Below are 26,175 nucleotides of genomic sequence, written 5' to 3' on the forward strand. Positions count from 1 at the left end.
TGTTTGTTTGTTTGTTGGTTGGTTGGTTGCATTGTTAATATGAAATATGTGTGTTGGTTTGGCCATTTTATGTGAAAAGAAAAGCCCGAAAAGTTAGGGTTTGCTAATTCTACAACGCCGCCTTTATGGATGATTGATGATGCACATGTGCTTAATGCTATCGGTGATGAACAGCTCAAGCTTTTGTTTTTGTTTCTTTTGTCTGAGCCAGTCACTCTTGACGTTAAATTTATGCATTTATTCTATAATTTTTTTTTAATCTCAAAATAATTTTATTAGTTGATATATGATATTGTAAAACATAATGCACTTATTGTCAACTAATAAAAATATTTTGACATTAAAAATAACATACATTTAATGTACTTTATTATGCCCCTATCTAGCAATGGTTAACATATTACCCCTTTAATTGGTGAAATGTTATGTGCATGCTCGCGTCGGGATGGGTTGGGATGCGTTATTGTTAAGTAACAATAATTAAAATGTAATAAATGCTTATTAGTTTAAGAGAGGGTATGTTTATTATGTTTTTGTTAAAAATAAAATATAAAATGGGCAATGATAATTGTAACGATCAAGGAAAATTAAACATTTTGGGTAAATTATATTTATTTTTATGTCTAAATAATTATATTAGTTGATCAAATAATTTAAATAAAATATTCTTATTTGTAAAAATAAATATAATTTATTACCGCTCTGGCCTCGGCGCTACGCTACATTTATAGTGTTAAGAAATTAAACTAATAATTTAAAACTTTTAAAATAAATTATGATAAATATACTTTATTTCAAAGTAAAAGGGTAACGCAACTTAACCATTAGCCTTGTTTTATTTAAATGCATTTTAGATGTGTTAAAGGTGTGTTAGGCACATATTATTTTCAAATAATGTGCATTTATTGTACCTTGTATTAAGTTTTTTTAATGATTTTATTAATTGATTAAATATTTTAAATATGGTATATTTATTATTAATCAATAAGATTATTTTAAAATTAAATTAAAATATATTTATTCTACCGTAATTAGATCAATAATATGCATTTTTAAATTAAGGGTAACGGTAGTCATTGCTATTAGGATAATAGTTAAGGTATAATATTGTTTTTAATTTGCAAATAATCCTAATGGTTAATGATAAATGTAAAGGTTAATTAACCAATAGAAATGAAGTGTATTAAATGTAATTATCTAAAAATAAAAGCATTTGTTACATCCCAATGCATTTTGTTTTTAATTAAAATATATTTATCGTATATTATTTTTAACAATTAAATTATTCTATTAGTTGATGATAAATATCTTATATTTTTAAATATTTATTTATTTAATAAAATTATTTAAATATTAAAAATAAAATGTAATGAATATAATTTATTTAAAAACAAAATAAATGCAGTCACTATAGATAGCCGATAGACTTTAGTGGGTGACATAATATTTATTATTTGATGTAAATATATAAACAAATGAGGAAGACAATTTTATTTTAGATCACTAGTTTATCTCCCTTGTGATGTAACACACGAAAGTTCATATGTATTGAATTTATTTAAAATTGACAACCTCACGACTCTAAATTTTATCTATAGATTTTAAGAACTAAACTTTTTTTATAAATTAATAATTAGTTTAACATATAATAAATATAAATAAATTATATAAAATAATAAATAATATGATAATATATAATAAATTAGTAACATAAATAATAAAAATATAAAACATAATAAAATTTTCAAAAAAAATATGACAACACATATAAATATAAATAGCTTATACAAAATATTAATTTTGTCAAAATAACTTAAACGATTTATTTAAAATAATTTAATTTTGTCTAAATAACTAATTTAATATAACCTACAAATTAATTATTTTTCAAAATTAAGTACTAACATAAATATATATAAGATTTGTACTTTTTTTACATGAAACTAATTAAGGGTTTTAGAGTTTTGAGTGGTGGCTTTATTAAGAGAGAATGAGAGATAAATTATGGGAAATAAAATAAAAAATTAAATTTATTTTAAAAAATATATATTTGGCCGTCGATATTTGATGGTATTACTTGATATCTCAAGATTTCTCATGATTTAAAAAAGTCTATTTTTTTCGTAATTTATTTTAATTAAAATTTTATGTTAATGCTTAAAAATTAATAATATGGATTAAATTTTGCCTCTTCATATACCTTACACATTCTCCAAACACTATTCAATCATAAATAAACCATTTACAGGTTCCAAGAACTACACGTTTTTCACAAATCAAGAATTAATTAATGACTTATAAAAATTCTATTTTAACGGTTTTCACAAATCAAGACTTAATTAATAACTTATAAAAATTTTATTTCAAGTAAGAAAAAAATAAATAAAATATAATAAAATATCAAAATAGAAAGTAAAAATGGACGAAAAAAAATTGATGGTTGTTTTGTTATAATATATATATATATATATATATAGATATAGATTACGTCTAAGGTAATAGCTTTTAAGGGATAATAAATCTATAATGTTATTTATATATATAATAATTTAATATTTATTAAAATATAAATATTTTTAAGGAATTAATATTATTTTTCACAAATTATCAATTACTTTTCAAAGATCATAAATATTTTTGTTATGTGTAAAAAGTGATAATAGTTTTTAAAAATAAAGACTTTTATGATGTAAAGTTTTTATAGTTTCAAATTTTGAAATAATTTTAATTTTCGAAGTGTTTATGGTTTTTTTAAAAAAGTAATAATTTCATGAAAAATATTATTAATTACTTGAAAAAATACTTATAATATACAATTTACAAATAGCATTATTGATAATAAATATATTTGTCAATATCAAATCAACTGTTTCTCGTTCGATTTCTCTCGATGTCATAAATCACATCTCGAAATATTTGTCAATACTATATCATTTTTCTTAAACATCTTAATTTTAGGGGCATTCCTTCAGTTAATTCGGTCACTTTAAATTGTGAAAATTACACTATTGCCCCTAAATATTTTAGAAAATTCTACTTGCACCCTAAGTAAAATTACACTTATAAACCTTATGAAATTCTCTGGTGTTACAGCACTAGTTGGTGTTATAGCACTAGTTGGACTAGAGGAAGGATAGGTGGACAATTCCTTTCTAAAGCAAGTACTCAATGGTCTTTACTAAAAAGTGAGCGAGGAAGATTGCATTCAGCTTGAGTTTTGCATGGACGCTTATCTAAAGCAACCTTATCATGAGATGAATTGGAAGGGCCAGCCTTAACCATTGCAGCATCACAAGAGTGTCGAGAACCAAAACGATGATGCGAATTAAGAATAAGGGACACCAAGAAGCCCGAAACATCTATTAGAGGAACTTGAGGAGAATGTTGTAAATCAAAAAATGGAAGAGGAGAGAACAAGTGTGGGGTCTCCTAAAAAAGGCATAAAAAACAAAAATAGCATCAATATCTTGAGAAGGTCATGGTCATTTGTTGGGACCTTCACCCTTAACCTTCTAATGCCTTCTTGAGCCATCATCGATTTTTTTCCTTCGAATAGCATCACCAATACGACCCATCTTTGCAAATCATACACAAACTAGTTAGAACCAAAAAAAAAAAAAAAAAAAAGAAAAAGAAAAAGAAAAAAAAGAAGTGAAAATGAAGAAAGTTAGGATCATAACAGAACAAAAAAGAGGAAGGAAAAAGTACCATCGGGAGAAGCTTGCTCCAATTAGGGTGTGGATATGTGTGAACAAGACTCCTCTTGAAACTTAGATCTTTTTTTCCCTTTGTTTATCATCTGAAGAATGAGAAAAAGATGGATGGGCATCATCAGAACTATCATCGCCATTAAAAGACCTAATCACATAGGTATCGTGAGAAATACCAGAAAGACTAGCTAAATTCCTTAATGGGATGCCCTAACCCGTAGCAATCATATTGTCCTCTCACATAATATCATAAAGATAAATTGGTCCTAAAGCAACTAAGTGTCGAATCATAACACCATATGATAGAGTTGTAATTTGGGAGCCAATCATAAGAGTTTTGAGTTGGCTGCATCTCTTATTAATCTCAGACATATTTTGATTAATAAAAGTATTTTTTTTTAATATTTGATAATACTCAGTTTTTCATTATATGCTATTTGTTCTTAAAGAGATTATATATTTGCAAAATAGATCTGGTCTTTTCAAGTTTCATGATTAGCCAAAGAGTTTGGTTAATCTAAATTTTTTTAAAATTTTCGCTACTTTTGGATCTATGAAACCCAACACCATAAGCAACACGAATGATCTTAGAACGAGGGGATTTAGCTTGCGTGCTCCTCACAATCAATGTCGCAACACCATATGGATAAAGAGCCTCAAAATCATAAGAAGGCATCAATGCAAACCATTTGTTCTCAAAATCATCGATTTTACCCGAAGGTTAAGGAACAACTTGGTCACTCCAAATACTCGTTGAAAGGAATAAAGATTAATGCATCGTTCCAATTTTCCAAGTTTGTAAAAATAGTTAAAAGATTCCGGAGATGCCATCACCCCTCTCTACTTGCATAGAATAGAAAAAACAACCAACAACTACCATCCATTGAGATGAATTTGAGCATAGACAAGATGAAAGGCTTGTAAAAATTTTAGACCAAAACTAGAAAAGGGAAACCTAAGACCCGCCACTAGAGATGCCTTATGCACTGCTATCCATCCTTTCCCAACAAGAGTTGTGCACCTCTCCCCTTGAGAAGGTAATCTCATCTCATAGTCTTGGGGAAAAGAAAACGATGACACAATCCTCACAATATCACTTTCTTTCCCTAAAATGAAAAGCTCTCTCAAGGATCCTATTTGTTTTAAGAGGAGGAATTTCTTTGGTAGGATTCTTATGGCTAACCATGGCAAACACAACAAACAAAAAAAGGGTTTAAACAAGCCTTAACAAGAAATTGGTAATAAACTTAAAAAAATCGACCTAGATAAAGTAAGAAAATGGTCAACAAGCTGCGAGAGTTAGACTGGAAGACTTGCGGGAGACTAATTGAAAGTCTTATGGGATATTGATTGAAAAACTTATAGGTAATCAATTGATCAAAAAGACAATCGAACAAAAAGCAAACACGAAGGAAGGAGAAAAGTACCTTTCGAGAAATAAAGCACAACAAATTGACAACCAGTCCTTGAAAAACTCAAAATAGAAGAGATCTATGATACAATTGTCCTAAAAACACCTTCTGAGAAACTAAAAAACACATTCGAAAAACATGCTTGAGAAGAAGAAATGACAATAAAAGCAAATCACACAATGAAGAGGATGAATAGGAACATGTAGAGCATAAACGATCTCCGGGAGATCAAAATAATTCTACAAGAGAAGATGTCGTTGGAAGCCACAAATTTGAAACACATCATCCTTCAGGAGACTGAAAATATCAAATAAAGACAAGGAAAAATTATCATTGATTAACTCTACTTTTTTCATTGAAAAACCTAAAGGAGAAAATGGAGAGCAATTAATGTGTCATAAGCAAAAATTTACTAAAGAACAAAAAAACCCAAAAGTCCAAGGTGTTATTGGTTAAAAAATGATATCAGAGAGACTAAACATCCCCCGAAAACATGGAATGTCTCTGGGAGACTGTGTCTGTGAGAGATCAAAAGAGTACAAACATTTCGAGAGACCTAACATTTCGAGAGAAACATTTCCGAGAGACTTAACATTTCTGAAGCTTATCCAATAAATTCCTTTTTTGGGAAGGTGCCGAATAAAGCACAAACATGATAGCTTTGACATTTGATGATCATTTGTAAAAATATAAACATTATCTATAAGAATTCTAATTCTAGTGGATCTTGAAATATTAGGGATTCTTATCACAAATTTTTATGTTTATTTATAAATAGATTGTTGATATATGATTTAAAATACTTGATTGGGTCAAATATATATAACAAATAAATTTGATTGGGTCAAAAAAATAAATAAATTGGGTTCGGTCATTGGTGTTTGAAGCCCAAGCCAAGACCAAGTCCACTTAAATTGTTTATTCTAATTCTAGTTGTGTCCCTTGGCCGCCACCCCCCCCCCCCCACATACACATACATATATATATATATATATATGTATGGAACAATTGGGAGTGTTGTCTGCTTCAAGAACAAATCGCAATCACGCAAATGTGAGAGAAACCCTAAACCATAAGAGAGAGAAGAACAAGAATCCTAGATCGGAGAATGGGAAGAAGAACTAGATCCATCGAGAAGATGATTGACAAAAGGTTTTGGTTGTGTGGTTTATTTCACATAATATTAACATAGACTAGTCTTCATTTTAGAAAGAGTACGCATATGATACTGATTTCAATACTGCATTTAAGTCTTTAGTGAAGTTAAGTATTTAACTTAAGCATCAGAGTATTTGTGCTGAGATTACTCTACATCTTTTGATCGTTCTTTTTTTTTGCAGAGTTTAAGCAACTTAATGACAATGTTCCTAGAAAATAAATTCATTATTGTGTTTGAGTGATGACAAAAAGACATGTACACCTTTAATATTTAAAAAATGATAATGAGTTATCTTAACTTTACAATTCTATTATATTTTTCTTTTATTATTATTTCACAAATATTAAAAATTTTAATACGATGAAAATAAACTCACATCGTCTATATTTTCTCATCATTTATTATTATATGGTAAACTAGTTAGAATTTGATTATTTGTTGATTTATTTCTCTAGTTTGATGATGGTTTAAGAATCGCAAAATAAAAAATTATTAGTTTCTAACTAATTCACTAAGCAAAAGGAGTAGAAGAGAAGATAAGAGGATACTTTTATTGTATTAATTAATATTTTTAAAAATAATATGTAAAATATTATTATTATTTCTTAAATGTTATGAATATATTTGTCTTTTTTGCAAAATGCTACATGTAATTTAATTCTTTTATCAAACATGCTTTTAGCTCAAAAATATATCATGCTTCACAATATTTTATTAATTAATAAAATTATTTTAAAAATAAAAATAAATATACACTATTTTTTGAAGCGAACGTTCTTTCGCAATTCCTAATGATATTTGTAGTGTCGATTAGGTTAATATATATTGTTTATTAATAATTAGGCGGATATTTCCAATTTTACAGTGAAATAAATGGAATGGATGTGATATCGTGAGGGGAATAGGCGGCAATCACGAGGGGAGGGGAGTTGGGAAATGACTAATAAGCCCCTCAACTCTCTCGTTTGTTTCTGTTTCTATGTATCGCCCATTCGCCAGCGAGATTATTAGGGTTAAAAGAAGCCCACGCTTTGGGGAAAAAACACAAAACAATAAAAATTAAAAAGAAAAAAAAAAAAGCAGCAGAAATTAAGGAGGGCCGAGTGCGAGTGGGCAGCGGCGAAGTCAGAGCCGCCCCGAGGGGGCGGGCGCGGGCGGCGGAGGTTAGCCTCCACACGGAATTGGTGGCCGCCTCCCCTCTGCGCACGTTAGCCCCTCTCACCGCCCTAAGCGGCGCGGCGGCCATCTTTTCTAGATCTCCATATCAGCCGCTCTCTCCTCCCCTAACCCTAAAAATTCCAACCATTATTATTATTATTATTATTATGCCTCCGCCTTTTTCCACCGCCACCGCCACCGCCGCCTCCTCCTCCTTCCACCGCCTCAATCAGCCTGCCTCTTCTCTCCTTCTCCTAATCTCGTCGTTCTCCTCCTGTTTTCTTTTCTTTATCCTTCACTTTTGCTTCCATGGCTGAGTCTCTGTCTATGGTTCAGGATGAGTTCGCCACTTTCTCGCCCCCTTCCAAGCCTTCCTCCTCCTCCCGTCGCCTTCCCCCGCCGTGCTGGTCTCACGACGAGACGGTGGCGCTGATTGATTCGTATCGTGACAAGTGGTATTCCCTGCGGCGGGGGAATCTGAGGGCGAACCACTGGCAGGAGGTTGCCGATGCAGTTGCTGCCAGATCCGCAGGCAGCCCGCCGAAGACTGCCGTGCAGTGCCGTCACAAGATGGAGAAGCTCCGGAAACGCTATCGCACGGAGGTCCAGCGCGCCGCTTCGGTTCCGAACGGCCACCGTTTCGCCTCCTCATGGGTTCACTTCAAGCGCATGGACTCGATGGAGAAGGGAACCTCTTTGGCCGCCGCCGTTGAGTCAAGCCACGACGCCGATGACGACGAGAACGATGACCCGGACGAGGAGGAGGATTTGTATCAGAGCGTCAAGCGCGGCGGCAGTTCGTACGATCGAGGTGCTGGTGCGCCGATGAGTAACGGGATCGGCAGCGGCGCCGGGAGCGGGTTCCGGATCAGAATTCCCGGCCGCTGGGGCGGAGTTCCACCGCATGGGACGAAGACTTATAACGGAAAATTTTATCCCGACGTTTCCCCTAACCCTAGCCCTAATATTTTGACTACAAGGGTTGTGAGGGATGGGTTTTCCGTGAAAAGAGATGCCTCAGGTCGTTCCGGACGAGGGGGAAAGAAAAGAGAAGGGTCACCTGTGGGGGAGATGGCTTGCGCAATCAAGGCGTTGGGAGATGGATTTATGAGGATGGAGAGGATGAAGATGGATATGGCAAGGGAGATCGAGTCGATGCGGATGGAGATGGAGTTGAAGAGGACCGAGATGATCCTTGAGTCGCAGCATCAGATTGTTGAGGCTTTTGCAAAGGCATTTTCAGAGAGGGAAAGCAAGAAACTAAAGAGGATGCCTACTCCAGAATCTTGACTTGGGGTTTGGGGTGGCCATTAGAACAAAGTAGGTCTTTTGATTGGGGTTCTCGTCAGTTGCCTTCTTCCTGGGAGCTGTGGAAATAGCCTCTGAATTCGTCAAATTAGGTTCAAAGCTTCTGCTCCCCCAAACTAGCACTTGTAAGTTTGTAGTTAGATTTTCACGTTTAGTTCTCTCCTATGTAGCTTTTCTTGCATTAATGATTTAGAGTGACCGTGTAATTCAAACATCAAGTTAGCAGTAGCTTGTTTTTGTTGAATGTGGGTTTAATTGAACGTTTCACATTTAACTGCATGAAAATATTCTGTTTGTCTTGAATTCAAGATCAAGCATGATAGAAATGGTCCTCTTATTTTTCAGTTGCATTAGGATGTGGTAGTTTGTTCAATTTTATAACACGGGAAACTTGAATTGGGTTTCAGTTGCTAGGTTTTTCTTTTTGTGTCTGCTATTTCATTTACTTCATTTGATATTACTTCGTTGAAGCTGATGTTTAAAAGCTGTGAACAGAAGTTAAATGCTGTTCTTGAGCGATTCAAAGAGTATGTTAAAATAAGGAGTTGTGGAAGAAAGAGAAAAAAAAGAAAACAAATGTTTTATGTGCATGTAAAAATATATGTACATAAAACATTAATATATTATTCGTTGAAAAATCCTAGTTCCAAATGAAGAGTAAAAGTTTAAGTTAACAATAGATTTTAAGCAAAATGGAACTTGCTGGTTAAGGTTTTGTCGGGTTTCCTTTGGTCATTTGATGGGGAACTTGTTTTAAAATTCTGGGAAAATTTACCACATTACAGAAGTTCATATTTTCTAGTAATATCGTGTATGCTAAAGTGTTTTACAAAATATTTGGCACATAAGAAGGTTTCATGCTTCTCTTAGCAAGAATTTGCATGGTGGCAAGCTACATTGGCAAAAGCTGTGATGTCCTCAGCCGCATACTAGTGCTTGTGTTAATTATTCTACTTAAAAGGGAATGCTGTGCACATTTTTTTTAAGTGTGTGGTTATATCTAACTTGGTGGAGATAGCATTATGGGCTTAAATCTTGTTATTTTCCATTGAGATTGGATTCCAATAAAATAGATGCAAATTATGTTTAGAATATTCAGTGAATTTCTGGAAGGAGCGGAGCTGGTTTTATTGCTGGATTTTAATGTTTGGTGGGTGGTATGTGTGGCCTAAGGGCAAGCACAAAGATTTAAAGTTGGGTTTCTGTTGTTGCAGAGTTGCTGCTTATTTTCACCTGTGTTTTATCAATCATGTTGATATGTTCTTTAACAAATTAAAACTCCTTAGAAACAATTTCCAAATTTAAACTTCTAGCTGGTGCCCATTTTAATGTCAACTGCTGCTGGCTGGTTCCCGTCGGGTTTTTCGGACCACTGCCCCCCAGTCAACAGTTCTCAATTGAAGTGGGAACTGCTAACTAGGCAAGCCTCTCTTTTTGAACCGCTGGGTCAGGGCTTCCCTTGCTTCAGCAGCTGCTGAATGGGTCATCTGACAATGTGTTATGATGTGGCGATAGAGTTCTGATTTGGAACATAATTTGGTTGGAGTTTTTGTTTGGAATTTTTGGAATTTTTTTTTAGTGGAAAGTTTTAATTTTGTGAAAAGAATCTATTTGTTGAATGGTCTTTGGGTGCCAGGGGTTTTAATTGTGAAGGAAGGATGGCGCACTTGAACATAAGATTCCATTGTTTGGTATTAGTGATTGGTCTGAGCTCAGTGGTTGATTGGGCTCAGTGTTGTGTGGAGCACTGTTGTATTGGTTGCTTAACTTTGGTTTGCACATTTCACATTGCTCTTTTGTTCAATGTTGCAACTTACCCTATCAATGCTAATTTGATTTGTGGTTAAAGATAGTCTAGAATTTCCACATTTATTTGATTTGTGTTATGCTGAACTTCGGTTTGTATCTTTGGCACTGTTCTTGTTGGATTTGGTGTTGCAGCTGATCTTATTAAGCCATTTTAGATTTTCATTTAAAGATAGTGTTGGTGAATTTCAACATTTATTTGATTTCTGTTATCCATAAACTATAATGCAAAAGCCATTATATTTATATGTTGGTACAAGAAAAGGGACTCTGGGTTGAAATTACTGTTTTTGGCAATGGTTTTGTGTTTTAGTTCACTAGCACTGTGATCTCCTTGAATATGGCTTTTGTTTCAATTTTCTTGGATACATAGAGGAAACAGCAGGACAGGAAGACTTGAAATGTTGTGGTTGGGACATAGAAAAGCAGGGATATCCAGGGGGATGGGGGTACTCCTTATCTTCCCTTTGGAACTAGGATTTGTAGTTATCTGAACTTGTCAAACAAACATAGCTTGTTTAGATGCTTTCTTTTAACAGTGTTGTTAGGTATTTACAGGCTTTTTGTGGTGGTATCTCAGAAAACTGCAGACAATAGTGGCAATTACCTTGGATTTTTTGGGAACAGCGTCTCCTATGGGATTGGCTTGTCTAGGTCCCATGTTGGATAGGATTTGCAGGTAACTTGTATTTATACAAAGATCCTAGAGATTTTTAGAGTGCTTTGGAACTCTTAATATTCCCAAAAGGAATATTCCTTTTAAAAAAAGTAGTATTTTTCTTTTTTTGGGGAATATGTTTGAGAGGTGGTCCAAAACGGGTAATCAAAGTTTGTACTTTAATGCAAGATAGTGATCCTTTTGTTTTGGAGGCCAAGGATATTCTTCTAGTTCTTTTGCTATGGCCAGGGGAGTATTCTTCCAAATTCTCTTTACATGGTCAAGAGAGAGACAAGGACTTGCTGGAGTTTTGCCTCAATTCAGTTTCTAAACACATATATCTATAGTATGGGTATTGCCTCTCAAAGAATAGTCTCATTCGGTTTCACATGCTCAAGTTTGTGTCTTAGAGAGAGATGCAATCAAGAGTAATCTTATCTGATATCCCGATTGGATTGGTGGTTGGAATCTGTAGGTTTAGACCATTGCCATTTGCCACCCTCTCCAACCACCCCTTCCATCTCTGGCATATTCACGTTGGGAAAGGCGATTATAATGACCAATAGTGACTTCTTTAGCTAAAAAACAAATCATAATAATGGATGTCTGGGTAGGAACCCTAAATCACAAGGGACATTGTGGTGGTAATTTTTTTATTTATGTTTTTTTGTTATCAAGCAAATATCGTTTTTTATTTTTTATTTTTAAAATATTGAAAAATGAATATTATCAACACCATGTACTGTTTTCATTTTATTAACAAAAAATGAACGTATAAACTCAATTAAGTGGGCTTTAATAGATTTCTTTCTTTTTGTTTTTCTTTTGTGTTTGCTCTACAATATACAATGACAAATTAATTAGAAACAAATCTTAAGAAAACTTGGAACATGGAATCTAATGCTTTTGTAGAGTTTATACCTTACAACCACTGACAAGACACTTTATTTATTATTTACATACGTAGTGTTTGTTAAAATATATGATAAAATTGTATTAAGGTGAGTTTGAAATAATTTTTGTATTAAAATATAAAATGATAAGATAACTTTAAAAAATATTTTAAATTTTTTAAAAATATATTAAAAAGTATAAATATTTTTTTTATTTATAAGAATCAAAATATATGAAGAAAAAATAAGTATATTTAAAAAAATTAAAATAAGAAGTTGAGTATTTTTTTTAATAGTTATTAGATAAATTTAATAAAAATATAAAAAAATAAAAATTTAAATTATTTTTTATATTTTGTTCTTTTTGATATAGAAAAGATAGGAATTGTAATTTTAATTTAAAAAAATACACTTAAAAAGAGGTGATGGGGTGGTTGATAGAAACAATGAATTAATGGAATATGAGTGAATGTATAGTTTTGGATAGATTTGGTTTTGGACACAATCAATCCTTCTGATGATTCTGACGGACAAAATGCTCGTCAATTTTGTCAGATTGTCAGGCTCAGGCTGAGGCATCATTGACCGCCAAATATTTAAAATTAAATTAAATTTTGACTATTCTTTTGGCCGAATCTCATACTAATTAATTAAGTTTTATTTATTTGTCACGTCAAAAGTTACATAGGATAATTGATTCTCCCTCCAAGGCAAAAATAGCAAGCAATGGCTTCGCAAAGAAGGAAGTTGTAAAGTCTGAAAATTATTAGCTTGGGATTGATTTTTGGGAAAGTAAAAAATTTATATTTTTTTGGAAGTGATTTTTGGTAAGTGCTAGTGAATAAATTTTAATAATAATAATAATAATAAAAATTTTAATTACCCAAGCACATCCCTGATTTACCTCTCTCGTGATGACTCTGGAACAGATTTGACGGAGATGCGAATATTAGCGCGTAATCTAAAAAAAAAAATAGCACAGAATGAATGGAGGTCTCACTTCTATTATTACTATTGTCTTTCCTTTTTCTTTCTTTGTCTCCATCTTGATCGTTGGGATGCTATCCGTTTCGATCGACTTTCCAAGGATGCTGTGGGAAGGCCACCAACTTCATCTAGAAAGAGCTTCTAGGTATTATCAAGTAGAGCAAAGAAAGGAGAAGGTGGTTGAGACTGAAAGGATGGGATGGAGCTGCCTGTCACACGCTGCATGGGAATACTAGATGCTTAGCGCGTAAAGATGCTCATCTACACTAGAGGTTCAGACTTTGTCACGCAAGCGCTATGCAAGAGAGGACTAAGCAACATGCAAGCGTTTTTATGGCTAAGTCTAGAAGCTTCCAAAATAATGTAGATAAGTGTAGATATGTATAGAGGTGAGAGAAGCTTTTGGTGGAGCAATCACTACCGTAGGATCAAAATAATCTCCACCATCCATTGAGGAGGTGGAAGACTATAAATAGAAGGAGGTGCCTCATTTGTGAGCATCCAAATAAAGTTGCAAGCATTCACTTGTAAGTTTTCTCTAGAGTAATACAAGTTCTTTTTCATTCACTCAAACTCTTAGCTTCCAAAGTCACTTGTCTTTGCCTACTATTGTGGTTTAGCTGACTTAGTGTGTAATCAAGATAAGGCCGGCATGGTTAAAGTAAAGAAGGTGCCAAGATCGTGACACGCTGCAGGCAATATATAGTACTGTTGCATATATATATATATATATATGAAAATGCTATTTGTACGTTGAAATTGAAGGCACCAAATGACAAAAATGTTCTCACTTAATTTGCAGATTCACCACCCCTATCCATGGTCGCCTCCAACAAGCTTTGCTTCGCCTGGCCTTTTCTTCACCTCGCCAACCGCTGATGCATCCTCTCGTTGCCCTGTTGCAGTGCCTCGCGCGACAGCCATTGCAGTGCCTTTCACGACGCCGCTGCATTCTGCTATCGTCTCGCCATAGCACCTTGCATCGATCGTTGCTGCATTATCTTGTCGCCTCGTTGCAACTACCTTTGGATGAAACCCGATTGAGTTTTATTTGCGAATGAAGCCTAATAAAGCTTCATGATGAAGCCCAACTTGATGATCGATGATTGGATTTTATCATCGGATGAAGTTCGATTCGATTATCAAACCTGTCATCCCATCAGTACAAATAAAACGATTTATATATATATATATATATGTGTATATGCTGGGAACGCTAGCACCGTCTGAAAAGTTGTTGCATGAGACGGACGTTGCTGAAAAGATACCGCCGGGGGGAAGGGGTAAGTACCTAGCCGAGTTATCGCAGGTGTACGGAGTTTTACAATGCTATATTCATGTTTCGTCCGTTTGATGAGGTGTACTTTTTCTATTTTTTTAAAATTAAAAAAATACTATATTCACAACCACCTCTTTTAAATAAGTAATATTCACAAATTAATGCCATTCATGCAAAAATTATAATAATTATATTTAAAATTAATAATAGTTCATAATAATCTTATTTAAAATTCACGAAAAAATTAGTCACTTTTATGAATTATTATTAATTTCAAATAAAATTAATATTAATTTTTGAATAAAACTATTGTAAATTTTATTAATTAGAAAAATTTATTTGTAAGTATAATATTTTTGCCAAAATTAAAACAATGATATAGATGAATTTATAGTTGTTGCTCGAACACATTAATGAATTTATGAGGTAAAAATGTCATCGTCAATTTGTTTGAGTTTGCAAAAAAGAAAATAGTTTGAGGGTATAAAAAAATTTTTGTGCAAATATTTCGAAGTTTAAATTAAGACAACAGAAGATATTGAAAGCCTAAGAATAATATTTATACCAATATCGGAAACTAACTTTTTTAGAATGCGAGGTTATTTATTTATAATAAAAGTATAGAATAATCTTAAGTTTATCAACATTAAAACTCTTACAATAATATTTATCTTTTATGGGTAATATTTATATTTTTTTAAAAAAAAATTGAATATCAAAGTTATCCTAGTTAACACGTTATGGGACCCTCTCCTCGTACTCGAGGTCAGCCCGTCTTGGAGAGGGTGAGAGAGACTGGTCTCCTGCCCTTATCGTCAACAAAGAGATCATCGTGGGAGGCTGATAGCCTCCCGCCTTGATCGCAAACGGCGAAGTTGGGCTGGAGAGGTCTCTTGCCTTTGTTGCCGTCGCTTGTGGAAAAAGCAAGAGGCCAAAGGCCTCCCACCTTGGTCCACGGTCGGCGATGTGGGGCGGGAGGGGTTTCTCACCCTTATCGCCGTCGCTTGAGAGCATCGCAGAAGGTTGAGGACCTCTCACTTTGGTTGTGGCCGGTGGCGTGGGGGTGGGGCAAGAGAGGTCTCATACCCTTGTCACCGCCACTTGAGGTAGTGCAAGGGATCATGGGTCTCTCGCCAGCGAGGGGCGAGAAAGGGCTCACTGGGTCCTTATCCACTTTTTTGGGTCGATCCATCTTTAATTTTTGCTTTTTCATTTTTTTTATTTTTTTTGTAATATTTTTATACAGGATATATCAATAGTAATAAGAAAAAGTTTTTAGAACAATTACGTAGAGAGGTAATTCATTACCATCCCTAATCGCATAAAATATTTACATTTTAGACATCAAATTTTAATTTCATTTTTGTTTAGCCAAAACTATTTTTCAGTGTTTCATCTCTAATTTTTTTTAGTTTATATTTAATTTTATTTTTTTTCTACTATCTCACCTCTCACCAATGACTTTCTCGTTGTCTTGTTTTTCGCCACTGCATCATTCTTTTTCGTCGCTGCTGCATACTCATCTCTTTGTTGTCACCGCCTCACCTCTCGCTGTTGCATCTTCCCTCTCCACCGCCTCTTGCCCCTGCTTCACACCCATCTCTTTGTTGTTGTATCCTCCATTTTCGCTACTTCTCGCATTACAAAAAAATTGAATTTTAGCGGTGATTTTTTTTTGAGGTCATTTTGTAGCGATTTTCAAAATCGCCGTAGATATAGCCATTGTGAAGCATTTTGGACAATTTTGAGCAACCATCGCAAAATTATATTTTTTTGTGGCGGTTTAAGAACCGTCACAAAATCTATTATTTTGGGGCATTGGTAACATTTAGCAGCGGTTTTGAAATCGCCACTAAACTTCAATGATTTTAGCAGAAAATTTGTTGCTATTTCTGATGTGCACAAGGCTATCAATCGCGCACACTGCATGGCTTCCGGTTGCGCCCCGTTGCTTGTGTGCCAAGCGGCCTCACGATTGCTCCCCCACATGACAATGCTAGAATTTTATTCTAATAATGTCTTTCCCAGTTTCGATTTTAGGACGTCTCATGTGTGCGTGTGCACATGAAACCAGCCGATTTGCAAAGTCTCATTGTCATATACCCGTGCATATTAATTATATAGTAATCCAACAACTATTTTTTAGAATTACATTTGGACTCATAAGCTCAAGTTTTTAAATTATATTTCCATCCATCAAGTTTTTGAAATTATACTTGGCCCCAAATGAAATAAAATAAAAGAATAATGGAATAAATTAATTGAATTAAATTATTTGATTAAAAAATAAAAAGAGAGTTAGCATATTTTTTTTTAAAAATTATCAAAATTTTATATATTTTTAATATGAATATTAGATTATTTTTTTATGATAGTTCTTCAAAATTGTCGTAAATGTTAAATTAATTTAATTTTTAATTATTAAATTATTTTCTAAATTTTGTAGTAATTTTTCAAAAATTACTATAAAATTTGATTTTTTAATGATTAAATTAATAAATTTTACGGTGGTTAAGAGCCATCGTAAATGTTAATTTAATTTAATTTTTTAATTATTAAATTATGTTTAAAATTTAAAGGTGGTTTCTCGAAAACCGCCACAAAATTTAATTCTAAAATTTTAAATTTTAAAAATAATTTTTAAAAATCGCAACAAAATGTTGAAGAAACTATCACAAAAAACATATTTTGCGGCGGTTTATAAATCGTCACAAAATAACCCTTTTTGTGTAGTGTCGTCGCCAAAAACGCTTTTTTAGTCGTTCTACGTAACTTGTGAAATTACGTCGTAACGTTTCACAAATTATAGAAATGACTCAAAAAATATTTCAGGTTTTTTTACTTCCAAAATGGGAAACGGATTGAAAATGCCGAAATAATGTCTTCGAGCCGTTTTAGAGATTTCTTAGTTATTTAACAAATTTTTTTTTTTTTTTTATTCAGGCTTAAAGATTCACTTTCAACATTAAAAAGATTATGAGTATTTATTTTGTTAAGCCGTCAAGTTACCAAGTCATGACAACAATCAAGCAATAATTATTTTATTTTTCCCTTTTCGGAATCGTGGTCCTAACTAAAGTCTACTTGGACAATAAAATTGAAAGAAAAAAAGAAATAAAAAGAAATGAGAGAGCATACTAATAAAGGTAAAACAAAAGAGAAATGAGAGAAGAGGACAGGCAGAAAAGAAAATAAGAAGAAACATAATGAAAATCTATTTGTCTTCTAATCATATATATTATAGTACAAAACTATTTCTCATGTTATACAGATCATCATTGCATGAGAGTATGTGACCACTTTGTTTCCTAAAGGAAAAGGATAGATCTATAAATTCTTTGGACACATTTGTTTTGACATATATAATTAAGATTAATTAATTAATGTAGATCAGATTAAATTGGGCTAAAGCCCTTATCCAGACATGACCCGACCCAACCCATTTTAACATGTCTAGTGTAGCCATATCTATATGAATCATGGTAGATGTATAATATTTTTGTACATCTTGGACTGCACAAAAGGGTATTATGATCAAAATATCCCTCGTCTTCATGCGCCTCTATGTGTCTCATGAGGAACATTTTTGTCATTAGTACATCTTTGTGTAGTTCAATATGTACAAAACTATTTCTCATGTTATACAGATCATTGCATGAGAGTATGTGACTTTGTTTCCTGAAGAATAGATCTATAAATTCTTTGGACACATTTGTTTTGACATAATTAAGATTAATTAATTAATGTAGAATATATTAAATTGGGCTAAAGCCTTTATCCGGACATGACCCGACCCAATCCATTTTGACATGTCTAGTGTAGTCATATCTATATGAATCATGTTAGATGTACAATATTTTTGTACATCTTGACTTATACAAAAGGGTATTATGACTAAAATATCTCTCGTTTCCATGCGTCTCATGAGGGATATTTTTGTCATTAATACATATTTGTATAGTTTAAAGTGTACACAAAGGTGTACCAATAATATTATTCTATATATATATATATATCCAAAATGATGGTTGTTCAACTTTGGCAAACAAATTTAGATTTAGATCTGAAAGAAGGCATATATAATTAACAAATATATGATGAGTATATATGTAACACAAAGACACATGCTACTAATTGTGTTTCTTTCACACCAAATTAATGGCTGGATTTGCATCTCATTTTTTATATATATATATATATATATCATGCTGTTGTGACAACTGGCTGACATTTGGCAAGTCTTTGTCCCATGACACAGGCTGTTTAGAGGCAGCTCCATTTCTTGTGTATTAATTAATTAGTTTACAAAGTGTTGAATTGCAAGCTGTTTGCTTGCAAATTACAGTTGCTTCAGTTGTTTGTACCCACAGCCAAAAAAAAAAGAGAAAGCAATTAATTATGACTTTGAATCCAAAATAATATTCACCAAGTCATGCGTATGGACGCATCTTCTTATAACCTTAGGGTTGTGGGATGGCCTTTTATTTTTTTTTTTTTTTACGTGAAAATCAAATAGCCCCCTACTAGACGGCCTTTGGTTGGAGCATCTCACTTTCCCTATAAATCATGGCTCATCACATCTGGGTAAGTAGGTTAGATAAATATGTCGCGGGCCAAAACCTAAGTCTTAGTGTCACATATATACATAGATTATTAACACCCGCACGAAGTTAGACTCAAACCCATAACCTTGCGATGCCTAAACTCTTGAACTTATGCGGTGGACCATCTGCACTACCTTGAGGGGTTGTGGGATAGCCTTTTAAAAAACACAATTCTACGATAATTGTTTATAAATAAACAAAAATACTATTTAGACACTCAAATTTGACACTTTAATTGATAGTCTATCTTAGGTATGGAAAGATAAGATATAAAAAATATTTCAGAATTTTTTCATTTTCAATGTATTTGTTAAACTTATATGGTGATTATTGAAAGAAGAAGTCACGTGACTTTTTATCTGACATTTTTCAAATATGCTTATCTTTCAATCTCTCACGATAAGCATATTATGGACCGTACAGATAAGAAAAAATAATACATATGTCCTCCAGTGCATTTTAAAAATTTTAATAAACAATTTGATAAAAATTTTAAAATATTTGTCAGACTTATCTTAAACAGTCAATATCTTGATTCGAAAATTATTTTAACTTTATCTTGATATAACTTTATCTTTCTTATTTTAACAAATTCTACTTTAATGTGATGTACGTTTGTATTAATAAGACCCACAATATAAGACATCAATACAAATATTACTATAAGTGTGAAACTTAAATATCCAAACGATTTCAACAAATAAAGTCCAACCCTGTAACATAATTATTAAGTTCTAGAAGTCAATAACTAAGGTTATGTTGGAGTTAATAACTAAAGTCTTTTTGAATTGTGTAAGTGTATTGTTTAAGGTAAATGGGGTACATCGCCCTTTCTATTATACACCATTTATTTGGGTTGTATATAACCTTTTTGCATTGTACAATACATCCTTTAAATTATTATATATATAAAACAAACTTCACATTATATAAGAATTAATATTAATACCCTTATGTACCATTTTAAGTACCATAGTATTTTCCATAATTTATGTCATTCAATCCCAACAAAAATCTTTTCAAACCATATAAATAACAGAATTTTAGGAACTAACCAACCCTAATTAAGAAAACCCTTTATACAAAGGTAAACTGACAATACTCTCTGTCTCTCTCTGTCTCTTTCTCTCTCATGCAATCTAGTTATCCAATATCCATGCACATGGATTGTCCCCTCTTCGATATCAACACAACTGTCAATCAGCAAAGTCCGCTCAGGTTCTCTTCACAACCAATCTTAGCCACCACATACTTATACATACATATATATACATATATATTTTACACCACTTCCTCCTGTAAGAAAGTGGAATCTCTCCTTGGATAAGTTAACGCATCTACTTAGATCCCACAACGAAAGAGGAAAAAAAAAGGGAAAAAGAAAAGGAAAAGAAGATGAAGAAGAGGACAACTTTGATTGCCAGACTGTAAAGAAGAGACACCACCCATCTGTATATACAGTGACTGACAAGCCCCAATTAATCACCCAAAGCATATTGTAAGAAAAATACAAGATCATGCATGGGATTAATTAATTAATTAATTAACCCTTAATTAATCGATGGATTTCATCTACAAGCGTCATTAATGGTGAAAAACTGTCTTCTGTATATATCCCTGTTCAAATTGCTGTCAATCATTCACCTTGTCAAGGAAGATCCATCATGATGAATTGGACATTAAGTTAATCGTGAATGGATTAACTTAATCAAACAGCAAGCTGTTGTTGCTGTTGCTGTTGCTGCTGCTGCTGCTGTTGGTGATGGGAGGGTTCGTCTTCATTGTTGTAAGTACAGAAATGGAGCTGCTTCTGGGCCAAACTTGGGGGGTCTGCATGAAGAAGCATCTCTCTTTGGAGGTAGGAACAATAATTATGGAAAGTGGTGGGGGTCACATTTAAGTGGAAGCTCAGCCCGAATAGGAAATCCACTTCCAGAAAGTTCATCTCTGCTGTGCTGATTCCCCCCACTTTTGCATAATATGCATTGTTGTAGTACCTGATCATCACCATGTTCAAAATTTAGTCTTTAATATGCTTTTAGTTAGTATAAAAAATTTCCAAATTTCCAAGTAATTCTCTCGGTTGAGAGGGAAAGGACCATGAAGGTTTGGTTTAGTTAGGAGAGCTGCTTCAGTAGCACGAGATTTGTAATATTAGTTGACCTTTTAAAGTGATATTAGTGACATAAAATGTGCTGCTAAAGGCAAAGCTCGAATAAGAAAGAAATGAGGAGTTAAAGTTCCAACAACATGTTCGTATGTATAAAGATATTTCATGAAATGACGACGATAAATAAAGATAATTGATATCATCGTTTTCTACGAAATTATCAAACCCTTATCAGGAAGTGGAAGCTTCAAAATCTAGTTATAAACAGGAAATTTGCTAATTCAAGACAAGCTAAAAGTTGAAGCAAATAGAGACCACACAACCTCGAGAGTTGGCCTAAAGCCCACAAGAATTAATGGGTGCTCTCCAACCCTAAAATTTTACTCGTGATTTGCTAGTCCAACTGAGAAGGAAAAGAAGAAAAACCCGGAAAGGAAAATTGGGTACGATTTGAAATAACAGTACTCACATGTCGTCCATGAACTTGGCAGCAACCATGACGCTGGTGATGAGCAGCCGGTGAACATTGAAGGAATTGATGGGCAGCAAAGGCTGCCGCTGCGCGAACCGGTCGAGGTAAACGTAGGCGACGACGAAGCACGAGGGGCTGCAATTGGAGTACCTGAAGATCCTCTCCAGGTAGCTCTGGATGGAGATGGCCGGCTTGGTCAGGCCATGGAAGGCCGAGATCTTCTGGAGCTGGAATCCAGGGCTGAGATCGTTCGACTCGGCGATGCGCTGCAGGAGCGACGAGAGGAAGCCGATCAGCCTTGGCATCACGCTCGGATTCTCCAGCGGATCCGCCATTGATGGAAGAAGAGAAGGAAATTCAGAGCTTTTTGGGTGGCGTTCGTCTCTGTTCTGCTCAAGTTTGAGAAGAACGAAAGGCTTTTTAACTTACAACTTGGATGGTGAACCGACGAGTTAAGTACAAAAGAGGCGGTGGGGGTGGTCGTTATTTTGGTAGGTAATTGCCTTCTGGAATGACGAAAATAGCCCGGGGGATTTAAATTATGGCAGTGGTGTCCCGGGATGAGTGGAAGGGTGTGCTCTTGGCGCTTTTTGACTCAAAAAAGTTTGGGAGTTGAGTTGGGTTTTGATTCCTTTATTCAAAACTTGACTTCTTCGAGAGGGAAAGTTGGATTAAGGGCTTATTAATTATTATTATCTTTATCATATTAATTAAATAAAAAATATATATTTTATAATACATATTTAAATAATTACTATAACGACTATTATATCGACCTCATTTCAAAATTTTTAATTTCTCGAGTTCTCGTGAATTTGAATCCAAATCTAAATGATTCTAACAATTACTTTAACTATATTTAAAATTTTAAATTTTAAATAACAAATAATATATATATATATAGATGTATATGTATATATGGTGATGGGGGTTGATGCTTTCCTCATGTGATCATACATTATGTGGATTAATGGTGATCATCTAATAGATGGGTCCCACCTGAAACAAAGTCTTAAGTGAGAGGATTGTGGGGCTTTGGTCACGGTGATTGGGTTGATGCATGTTATTCACGTGATCACATGTAGAAAATGAAGGGTGATCCTAGAAAAGGGCGTAGGGTCCTACAGTACACATGCACACATCTAATTAAGCAAGCAAGCATGTGTTGTTATTCTCAAACAGTTGGGCGACATAATGAGGATTTGCCTCTCCTCCCACCGTAGCATTTGTGCATGCTCTTTCCATTGCATCCATTTATTTTTTTTAATTAATCTAATATAGAACGAATCATGGTATATGAGTCTCCTATTGAACAAGCTTGTTTTCAAGCTCAATACTTTATATATCAATATGATTTTTTCAATATTACGATACAATAATAAATTTACTTACAACAAGGAAGTGTTTCAAGTGTAATTTTTGAAAAATTTATAGAGAAAGAAACTAATTAGAAGCATTGGTGAATCTCGTGTTCGAAGTGTAGAATGTAGAAAGCAAGTAGAATTATCATCTCAGCAGAGTTGTAAGCATACATTTGTTAGAGGAGGAGTCTCCCATTTATAGGAGGGAAGAGACTAACAGGTAGAGGGAGAGTCACAATCATTGATGGGCATTTTGGGCTCTCTTTGAAATTTGTAGGTGAGGATATTGGAGACCTGTTAGGGTCTCTTGAATAGCAGTGATGGAGTGACGCGTGAATTCTCGAGAGGGTCTCTCGAAGGCCTCAAGAGAGGCTCTCGGGTGAGGCTATTCGATCATCTCTTGATCTCAATCATTCTATTTAAGTTAACTTTAGCTTAACTTAAATAATATTAGAGAGTTCAGTTCAAGTTCAATTCAAACACACCTCATCAAGACCATTATCATAATTACTTTAACAACAATTTACACAACATGATACATCAAAGCTTCCAATAAGTTTCTGATAAACCCAATTGAGAGGACGGTGGGGTGGGGGGGGAGTTGTTGGGAAATGCTCAAAATGACAAGGGGCATAAATGGGAAGGGAAAATAAGATATTAAGAAGGAAGGGAAGGGGCGGCAAAAAAGACAAGGGGGCTTTACAGCATATAACGACGTCGCTTTCAGCCCTTTATTTTGTCTTCAATATTATTTTACTATTATTATTATTATTATTATTATTTCTTGGATTGCTTTAAGCTTCTGCCGTTTGCTGTCTTCTCTATGGAAGTCAATTCCCTTTACATCACAACATCAAGTGGCCGCTTGCCCTAAGCATGTCACACATCAATATTTGTGGGTCTCTTCATCATATTTAGTTTGAAAATCTTGATTGATTTTGAGCTTATAATAAGAACATTAATATTTTTTTTATACACAAATTTTATGTAGAACGATGTGATTTAATTATTCTTAGGTAACTTAATGGTTGTCTAAGGTTAAAATGATGAGTAATGCTACTTGCATGTTCAAATTGATATCCATTAATCATTCTTTAATATACCTCTTATTAAATTATTTAAGTAAAGGGTACATTGGTAATTCATTCAAGTATCTATATTTATTGTTTGTATGAATTATCAATGCACTCTTAATTGAATCATTCAAGTAAATAGTGGATTGGTAATTGATTAATGAGATGTTAACATGAGTGTCAATCTAGACGTGCCAATAGTATTACTCTAAATTTATATACTGACATTATAGTATTATGGTTTGGAAAATGCTATTGGTATACTCATTTTGTATATTTTGGACTATATAAGGGGGTATTATGACAAAAAAACCCCTCATGAGGGGCATAGAGGCGCGTGAGGCACAAGGTATTTTGGTAATAATACTCCTTTATGTAGTCCAAGATGTACAAAATAGGTGTACATCTAGCATAATTCTTATAATTTTAAGTTGTGTTGAACTCATTATTCGCTCAAATGATCGGATCTGCTTCATTTATGTATAAACCCAATGATCTGCTGCAAACTCAAGTTAAGATCAATTAAGTTAAAAAAAAAAATTAGAACCGAAACCAATGAAGATAATAAGAATAAAGAATTAAAATCAATCGAATTAATTTAGATTAATTTTAAGTTAGTCGAGACTCGTAAATAAAATGATTAAAACAGTGATTATCGTATTATCGTGAATATATATACGATAAGAAGATATTTATTATTATTTAATTATTACGGTTAAGATAATGATTAACCCTATTAACATCACTATTAGTTTATTTAATTATAATAATTACTTTATCTTGGATTGAAGCAAGGCATATGCACACAAGGCATGTGTTGGCCATGTGACTCCTCCCCCACCATTCCTCTACTCTTCTGACCCACAAACTTCTCCACCCCCATGTAGCTGTATACATCACATATCTGACATATCACTTTCAAGCAAAAGCAACCCACATGACCCTTCATTCAACCCTGATATTTTTCTTTTCATATAAATTTAATCTTTTTTTTAAAAAAAAAATAATACTCCATCTAGGTCTAGGTCTAGGTCTTTATAATTCTATGGATTTTGTGAGAGTCAAAAGAGTGTTGTTTTTGCTTATTATTAAACTATCGTTTTGAAGTATCAAAAGGGATTTTGAATTTTACCCGACTTATCTTTTTACGAATCTATATTCAATGGTTTACGAGTGAATATTAATCGGGTAAATGATTTGTCAAAGAGTGGCCTAAGAATATAATTTTTTTAATAAAAATTATGTAAAAATGTGAATTTTGATTCATTTAATAGGGCTGAGGCCTACTTATGGTCCTGCAACAAACAAACAAAGAAAGGGGTGCTAGAGAAATACAATAGGAACAAATTCAACTTTTGTTGGGGTACCCTGTCCCAAAACAGAGTACTTTGGGCGTGGAAGAATGATTGGTGAGCCTCCTCTACTCTAGTACTGGGCATCTGCCGTTGGATCTTGCCACGTCAGTTTACAACTCACATGTTGGCATGTTAATGGGCATCCTGTTGCTGTTGACGATACATCCATACATATATATATATATATAAGTGTGCGTATATATATATATATATACACATAACCCAGTGGTCTTATCACCGACGGATTTCATGTTGTGAGCCAGCTTTTAGTAAGATTTTAGAAAATATTTGGCTTTTGTCCTTTAATGGTTTTTTTAATGATATTTATTTTAAAAGAATATTGTGCATTATTATTGTTGATTGAGTTTTATTTAATCAATAAAGATTTTTATGAGCATGGTGGATGGAATCCAGCGGAACAAATATAAAGCAAAAGCAGTCGCAATATATACATGAAATGGTTAGACTATAATAATTCGAGATTCATGTCAATAAATCGTGAGTTTAATTTTTTATCTTGAATAGTGAGACAAAATCTTTAATTGTGATTTACCTCATCTGTCAAAATCAAGGACATGAGCGACGAAAAATCGTGCAAGAATGATAATATCAAATATCAAGCAAAAGAAGTAGAAAAAGACTAAATTTTTTTTAGTTTTAAACTTTAATAAAAATTAACAAAAATGTCTCTATATAACAAAATAAAAGCTTGATATGACTTTAGGCTGACCAGTCAGTCTTATTTTACTTTGTTGGGTGGAATTGTTTAAAAATTAGAAGTTGATATCATAAATGTTAAATTTTACGTAAAATGATGGTTAATTCATGAT

The 26,175-nt window shown here is 33.3% G+C and overlaps 2 protein-coding genes across 2 annotated transcripts; one reads left to right on the forward strand and one right to left on the reverse strand.

The window, feature by feature from the left end:
- The first annotated feature begins 7,299 nt into the window (after positions 1-7,299).
- LOC127787302 (trihelix transcription factor ASIL1-like) lies at positions 7,300-9,055 on the forward strand. Its single transcript, XM_052315276.1, has one exon. The coding sequence runs from the start codon at positions 7,749-7,751 to the stop codon at positions 8,727-8,729; it is 981 nt and encodes a 326-aa protein (XP_052171236.1). The 5' UTR covers positions 7,300-7,748; the 3' UTR covers positions 8,730-9,055.
- Positions 9,056-20,279: 11,224 nt separating this feature from the next.
- LOC127787059 (cyclin-U4-1) lies at positions 20,280-21,986 on the reverse strand. The gene is made up of 2 exons (XM_052314910.1): positions 21,554-21,986; positions 20,280-20,971 (listed from the first exon to the last, which is right to left on the reverse strand). Exons 1-2 carry the CDS (start codon positions 21,889-21,891, stop codon positions 20,683-20,685), a joined length of 627 nt encoding a protein of 208 aa, XP_052170870.1. The 5' UTR covers positions 21,892-21,986; the 3' UTR covers positions 20,280-20,682.
- Between the last annotated feature and the right edge of the window lie 4,189 nt (positions 21,987-26,175).

This window comes from Diospyros lotus, chromosome 12 (genome assembly GCF_014633365.1).
Source record: "Diospyros lotus cultivar Yz01 chromosome 12, ASM1463336v1, whole genome shotgun sequence".
Taxonomy (NCBI): domain Eukaryota; kingdom Viridiplantae; phylum Streptophyta; class Magnoliopsida; order Ericales; family Ebenaceae; genus Diospyros; species Diospyros lotus.